The 6413-nt window shown below is 58.2% G+C and overlaps 1 protein-coding gene across 2 annotated transcripts; it reads left to right on the top strand.

The window, feature by feature from the left end:
* Positions 1-421: 421 nt before the first annotated feature.
* LOC143989360 (ribosomal RNA processing protein 36 homolog) lies at positions 422-6281 on the top strand. Of its 2 annotated transcripts, none has more exons than XM_077489461.1 (7): positions 422-526; positions 2358-2500; positions 4271-4394; positions 4638-4704; positions 5259-5363; positions 5534-5608; positions 6141-6281. In XM_077489461.1, exons 2-7 carry the CDS (start codon positions 2368-2370, stop codon positions 6261-6263), a joined length of 627 nt encoding a protein of 208 aa, XP_077345587.1. In that variant the 5' UTR covers positions 422-526; positions 2358-2367; the 3' UTR covers positions 6264-6281. The 2 variants fall into 2 exon arrangements, with proteins under 2 accessions (XP_077345587.1, XP_077345588.1); XM_077489462.1 differs by lacking the exon at positions 422-526 and adding an exon at positions 722-860.
* Positions 6282-6413: the final 132 nt, after the last annotated feature.

The following is a 6413-nucleotide window of genomic DNA, read 5'->3' as shown; positions in this document are numbered from 1 at the left end:
CTCAAACCAGAACCCCCCCAACCCAAACCAGGACCCCCCAGGAGGTCCCCCAACTCAAACCAGGACCCCCCCAGAGGTTCCCCAAACAAGGACCCCCCCTAGAGGTCCCCCAACCCAAACCCCAACTCAAACCAGGACCCCCTCCAGAGGTCCCCCAAACCAGGACCCCCCAACTCAAACAAGGACCCCCCAGAGGTCCCCCAAACAAGGACCCCCAAACCCAAACAAGGACCCCCCCCAGAGGTCCCCCAAACAAGGACCCCCAAACCCAAACAAGGACCCCCCAACTCAAACTATAATATACTATATATCTCCCATCCCCCATCATTGTACAATCCGTTTGGGAGAGTTCTAGAGAGAACGAACCAGAGAGCTGCACTTCTTCCTCCGATCTGTAGAGGGAGCCCATCCCCCCTCCTCTCGGTGGTATGAGACCAGAAGTGACGTAGAGGGGCGGAGCTGAGGCCCGGAAGTGAGTGCGGAGTCCCGGGGGTCGGCGGAGGATCGCGGTGTCGGTGCGGAGGAGGTCGGTAGGCGGTTTTGCGGCTCCCGGGTGGGGGAGGGGATGGTTTGGCTCGGACAGAGGGTGTGACGTCATCACTGCCCCTCTATAGGGGATCATGCAGAACTCCGCCCACATCTTTGAGGGGGTCACTGGAGCCCCGCCCCCTCATCATTGGGATTTCTTGTTTGTGATCCGCCTTCTCTGATAGGGTGATGGCCGATCAATGGGAACCAATCACAGGAGGGGGGAGGGGCCAAGGTGATTGATCAGTGATGAAGAATCGGACCTCTCCGGTCACAGCCGCTCTACTAACAGTCCGATGTTAGTCCAGCAATCCCCCTCCCCCAACACTCAGGTCCGTGCTCTCCACCATTGGTGGATGGGGAGTTCTATCAGATTGCCGACCCCCCCATCACATCCCAAGTGACCTTCCCCCAAAACACCCCCACTGCGCACAGGGTGTACCAACATGGCCTCCGCCACCTTCCTAACCCCCCCATTTGGGGGAGTGTCACCTTGGCACGCCCCAATCCTCCCCTCCCCCCTCCTCTCCTTGCTGTGATCTTTGCTGGTGTCCCATCATATAACGTCCTCCATCCGATAGTGTCCTCTGTGTAGTGCGCATGCGCAGTACACAGCAACACAGATTCCGACAATTGGCGAGGATGAACGGCGCCTGCGCACTGAGTCCAGGTTCTCTCCCCACCATCCAAGTGGACACAGAGTAGGAATATAAAAGAGCCGAGCGCAGCGAGGGGCCCTCTAATATTCACAGCCCTATGTCCGCTTGGATGGTCGGGCACCACCTCCACTCACCGCGCAGGCGCCGTTCAGCTTCAGAGATTTTCCGAAGCTTCGTCTGCTCCGTACTGCGCATGCGGCAGAACACCGTCCGTAGTGACAATGTCCTCCTGTGATAGGCGGCGTCACGTCACATTCAGCTACCCTCTGGAGTGCGCATGCGCAACGCCGCCATATGCGTTCCAACAGTGTTATAAGACGACTCCCACAAAGCCCCTCCCTACACACCGCACAATTATAATCTGAGACTGGATGGGGGCGGGACCTGGTCTCAGGGGTGTGGCCACAAAATTCTGCACAAGCGCAGATCGATTACAGTGTTGGAACGCATATGGCAACATCGCACATGCGCAGTCCAGCGGGTAGCAAAATGTGACGTGACAACAGAACACTGACCATCTCCTGTATTATGTCCGCAGTCTCTGATCATCTCCTGTATCATGTCTGCAGTCTCTGATCATCTGTAGCATGTCCGCAGTCTCTGATCATCTCCTGTATCATGTCTGCAGTCTCTGATCATCTCCTGTATCATGTCTGCAGTCTCTGATCATCTGTAGCATGTCCGCAGTCTCTGATCATCTCCTGTATCATGTCTGCAGTCTCTGATCATCTCCTGTATTATGTCTGCAGTCTCTGATCATCTCCTGTACTATGTCCGCAGTCTCTGATCATCTCCTGTATCATGTCTGCAGTCTCTGATCATCTCCTGTATTATGTCTGCAGTCTCTGATCATCTCCTGTACTATGTCCGCAGTCTCTGATCATCTCCTGTATCATGTCTGCAGTCTCTGATCATCTCCTGTACCATGTCTGCAGTCTCTGATCATCTCCTGTACCGCGTCTGCAGTCTCTGATCATCTCCTGTATTATGATCATGGGCGATCATACTCCTCCCATCCTTCCTATCTTAGTTGGGGGAGGGGCTTATAAATTAAAGGGGCCATAAAGAAAGATTGTGGGCGGGGCTCTCAGGATGACGTTTGCAACAATCACATGAGTGGGGGAGGGGTGATTGGGGAACACGCCCTTCATCTTTCCACTTCTTTTATAGATCTCCAGAAATGTCCTCCAACCCCCGACCTTCATCCCGGAGGAGGGCGGAGCCAGCCCAGAGCTCCACCCACAACTACACCAAACAGGAGGAGTCTGAGGATGAGAGTGACACTGACCTGGAACCAACCAATCCCCACACAGGTACGACCCTCCCCCCATCTAATCTTTCTCTCCTCCCCCCCTCCCCCTTCGTGTGATCTCTCCCCCCCTCCCCCTTCGTGTGATCTCTCCTCCTCCCCCCCCCCTCCGTGTGATCTCTCCTCCTCCCCCCTCCGTGTGATCTCTCCTCCTCCCCTCCTCCGTGTGATCTCCCCTCCCCCTCCTTGTGATCTCCCCTCCTCCGTGTGATCTCCCCTCCTCCCTTCCTCCGTGTGATCTCTCCTCCTCCCCTCCTCTGTGTGATCTCTCCTCCTCCCCTCCTCTGTGTGATCTCTCCTCCTCCCCTCCTCTGTGTGATCTCTCCTCCTCCCCTCCTCCGTGTGATCTCCCCTCCTCCGTGTGATCTCCCCTCCTCCCTTCCTCCGTGTGATCTCTCCTCCTCCCCTCCTCTGTGTGATCTCTCCTCCTCCCCTCCTCTGTGTGATCTCTCCTCCTCCCCTCCTCTGTGTGATCTCTCCTCCCCTCCTCCGTGTGATCTCTCCTCCTCCCCCTCCTCCGTGTGATCTCCCCTCCCCTCCCCTCCTCCGTGTGGTCTCTCCTCCTCCTCCGTGTGGTCTCCCCTCCCCCTCCTCCTTGTGATCTCCCCTCCCCCTCCTCCTTGTGATCTCCCCTCCCCTGTGTGGTCTCTCCTCCTCCTCCTCCTCCGTGTGGTCTCTCCTCCTCCTCCTCCGTGTGGTCTCTCCTCCTCCTCCTCCTCCTCCGTGTGGTCTCTCCTCCTCCTCCTTCTCCGTGTGGTCTCTCCTCCTCCTCCTTCTCCGTGTGGTCTCTCCTCCTCCTCCTCCGTGTGGTCTCTCCTCCTCCTCCTCCGTGTGGTCTCTCCTCCTCCTCCTCCGTGTGGTCTCTCCTCCTCCTCCTCCTCCGTGTGGTCTCTCCTCCTCCTCCTCCACCGTGTGGTCTCTCCTCCTCCTCCTCCACCGTGTGGTCTCTCCTCCTCCCCCTCCTCCGTGTGGTCTCTCCTCCTCCCCCTCCTCCGTGTGGTCTCTCCTCCTCCCCCTCCTCCGTGTGGTCTCTCCTCCCCCTCCTCCGTGTGGTCTCTCCTCCCCCTCCTCCGTGTGATCTCCCCTCCCCTCCTCCGTGTGGTCTCTCCTCCTCCTCCTCCTCCTCCGTGTGGTCTCTCCTCCTCCTCCTCCTCCTCCGTGTGGTCTCTCCTCCTCCTCCTCCTCCTCCGTGTGGTTTCTCCTCCTCCTCCGTGTGGTCTCTCCTCCTCCTCCTCTGTGTGGTCTCTCCTCCTCCTCCTCTGTGTGGTCTCTCCTTCCCCTCCTCCTCCGTGTGGTCTCTCCTCCTTCTCCTCCTCCTCCTCTGTGTGGTCTCCCCTCCTCCTCTGTGTGGTCTCTCCTCCTCCTCCTCTGTGTGGTCTCTCCTCCTCCTCCGTGTGGTCTCTCCTCCTCCTCCTCCTCTGTGTGATCTCTCCTCCTCCCCCCCCCCACCGTGTGATCTCTCCTCCCCCCCCGTGTGATCTCTCCTCCTCCCCCCCGTGTGATCTCTCCTCCTCCTCCCCCCCGTGTGATCTCTCCTCCTCCTCCCCCCCCCGTGTGATCTCTCCTCCTCCCCCCCGTGTGATCTCTCCTCCTCCCCCCCGTGTGATCTCTCCTCCCCCCCGTGTGATCTCTCCTCCCCCCGTGTGATCTCTCCTCCTCCCCCCCGTGTGATCTCTGCCCCCCCCCCCCTCCGTGTGATCTCTCCTCCTCCTCGCTCCCCCCCTCCTCCTCCGTGTGATCTCTCCTCCCCCCTCCATGTGATCTCCTCTCTCAGATTTCTCCTCCATGTCCTTCGAGGATCTCCTCCATCTACAGAACACGATGGGGAGGAAAGCCTTCTCCAGATCCGTGGTGAAGCCTCAGAAGACGACGGAGGAGGGGCAATCCGGGAAGGCGGGGTGAGTGCACTGCAAGGGTTGTATGGCAGGGGTGGGGTCAGGTTCTGTGGAGGAGCCACACTTTGGGGGAGGGTCACCCAGCTCAGATATAGGATAGAAGAGCATTTCCTGTAGAATTGGGTTGTTTTTCTGCTGATACGACGGGGGAAGTAGGCGGAGCCAAGCCTGCAGAGGGTTCCCTACAGCGCCTCCTGCTGACCATCACATGACACAGCATGGTGTGACTGTTCTTCCTTCCTACAGGCCGCTGGAGATGTCCTCAAAGAGCCCCACCCCTTTCCTGCGGAAGGTGGTCGCCTCCAAGAAAACGGTGAGGGGGGATGTGGGGGGTTGTAGGAAACACTTTACATGGGGGGGGGCTTTGTGGTCACTTCCTCACCATTTCTCCGCCCCTAAATCACTCATGACCTTACACCATAGAAGCCCCCTTGTGCTATAGACCCCCCCAGCACACACGCCCCTTTCCACCCCCCAGGACACACCTCCTGACCAATAGAACCCGCCCCTAAATGACCCGAGCCATGACCTTACAACATACATGCCCCCTTGTGCTATACACCCCCTACCCTCCCAGGACACGCGCTCCTTTCCACCCCTTCCAGGACACACGCCCCTTTCCGCTCCCCCCCCCCCAGGGCACACGCTCCTTTCCACCCCCCCCCCCCCCCAGGGCACACACTCCTTTCCACCCCCCCCCCCCCCCCCCCCCCAGGGCACACGCCCCTTTCCGCTCCCACCCCCCCAGGGCACACGCTCCTTTCCACCCCTTCCAAGACACACGCTCCTTTACCCCCCCCCCCCCCCCGCACCTAATTTCTTTTACCAATACAGAAACTGATTCTCTGATTGGATGTCGCCCTGTAGATGCGCCGAGATCCGCGATTTGATGACCTTTCTGGGGAATTCAAGCCGGAAGTGTTTATGAATACCTACAAATTCCTGGATGACATCAAGAAGAAGGAGAAAGAGGTCAGCCATTGTTCCTGGGGGTGGCGCTACCACTTGTGGTTCAGTCATGGTGGAGACACTTGTGATGTCACATGGAAAGCCAAATCTGGATTGGTGACCAGATTATGGTGGGGGAGGGGGGTACTGTTCATTTTCCTGCGGTATGAATTTCACCTGTCCTGTCCCCTCAGATTGTCCAGAAGAAGCTGAGGAAGACCCGAGACCCGGAACTGAAAGAAAAGCTGCAGAAGCTGATCCACAAGTTGGTGAGCCTTGGGCAAGTCTGGGGACAATGCCAGGTTGGATGGGGAGGAGCCTTCTTCAGGGACGGGCCTGGCTGGATGGGGAGGAGCCTTCTTCAGGGATGGGCCTGGCTGGATGGGGAGGAGCTTTCTTCAGGGATGGGCCTGGCTGGATGGGGAGGAGCCGTCTTCAGGGATGGGCCTGGCTGGATGGGGAGGAGCCTTCTTCAGGGATGGGCCTGGCTGAATGGGGAGGAGCCTTCTTTAGGGATGGGCCTGGCTGGATGGGGAGGAGCCTTCTTTAGGGATGGGCCTGGCTGGATGGGGAGGAGCCTTCTTTAGGGCTGGATGGGGAAGAGCCTTCTTTAGGGAGGGCCTGGCTGGATGGGGGAGGAGCTTTCTTCAGGGATGGGCTTGGTTGGATAGGGAGGAGCCTACTTGAGGGTGGACCTGGTTGGATATGGGAGGGGTATTCTAGGTAGAGTGCATGGTGGGGACAGGGGCGGGGCTGTAATGGAGTGGGCGGGACACATTTTACAGACTTTTCTGTGTTCAGGATCAGCAGGAAGAAGCCGCCCAGAGAAAACAGAAGCTGAGAGAGAGAGAGATGGAGTACAAAAAGAAGTTGCGAGAGGACGCCCGCCAGGGGAAGAAGCCGTTTTACCCTGAAGAAGGGTGAGTGTGTGTGATGTCATCAGGCCGAGTCTGAGCATGTGATGTCATCAGATCTATGCTGCATGGTGGGGGACAGCTGAAAGAGCCTCAGAGATTCAATTCTCCAGAATTCTTGTTGGCGGTTTGTATAGGAAAGCAAAAGGTGAAAATCATC

Source organism: Lithobates pipiens, unplaced genomic scaffold (genome assembly GCF_037356315.1).
Source record: "Lithobates pipiens isolate NorthernLeopardFrog02 unplaced genomic scaffold, aLitPip1_a1.2 Scaffold_18, whole genome shotgun sequence".
NCBI lineage: Eukaryota > Metazoa > Chordata > Amphibia > Anura > Ranidae > Lithobates > Lithobates pipiens.
Note: the sequence above shows the minus strand (reverse complement) of the source record. Positions and strands in the feature narration are given on the sequence as shown.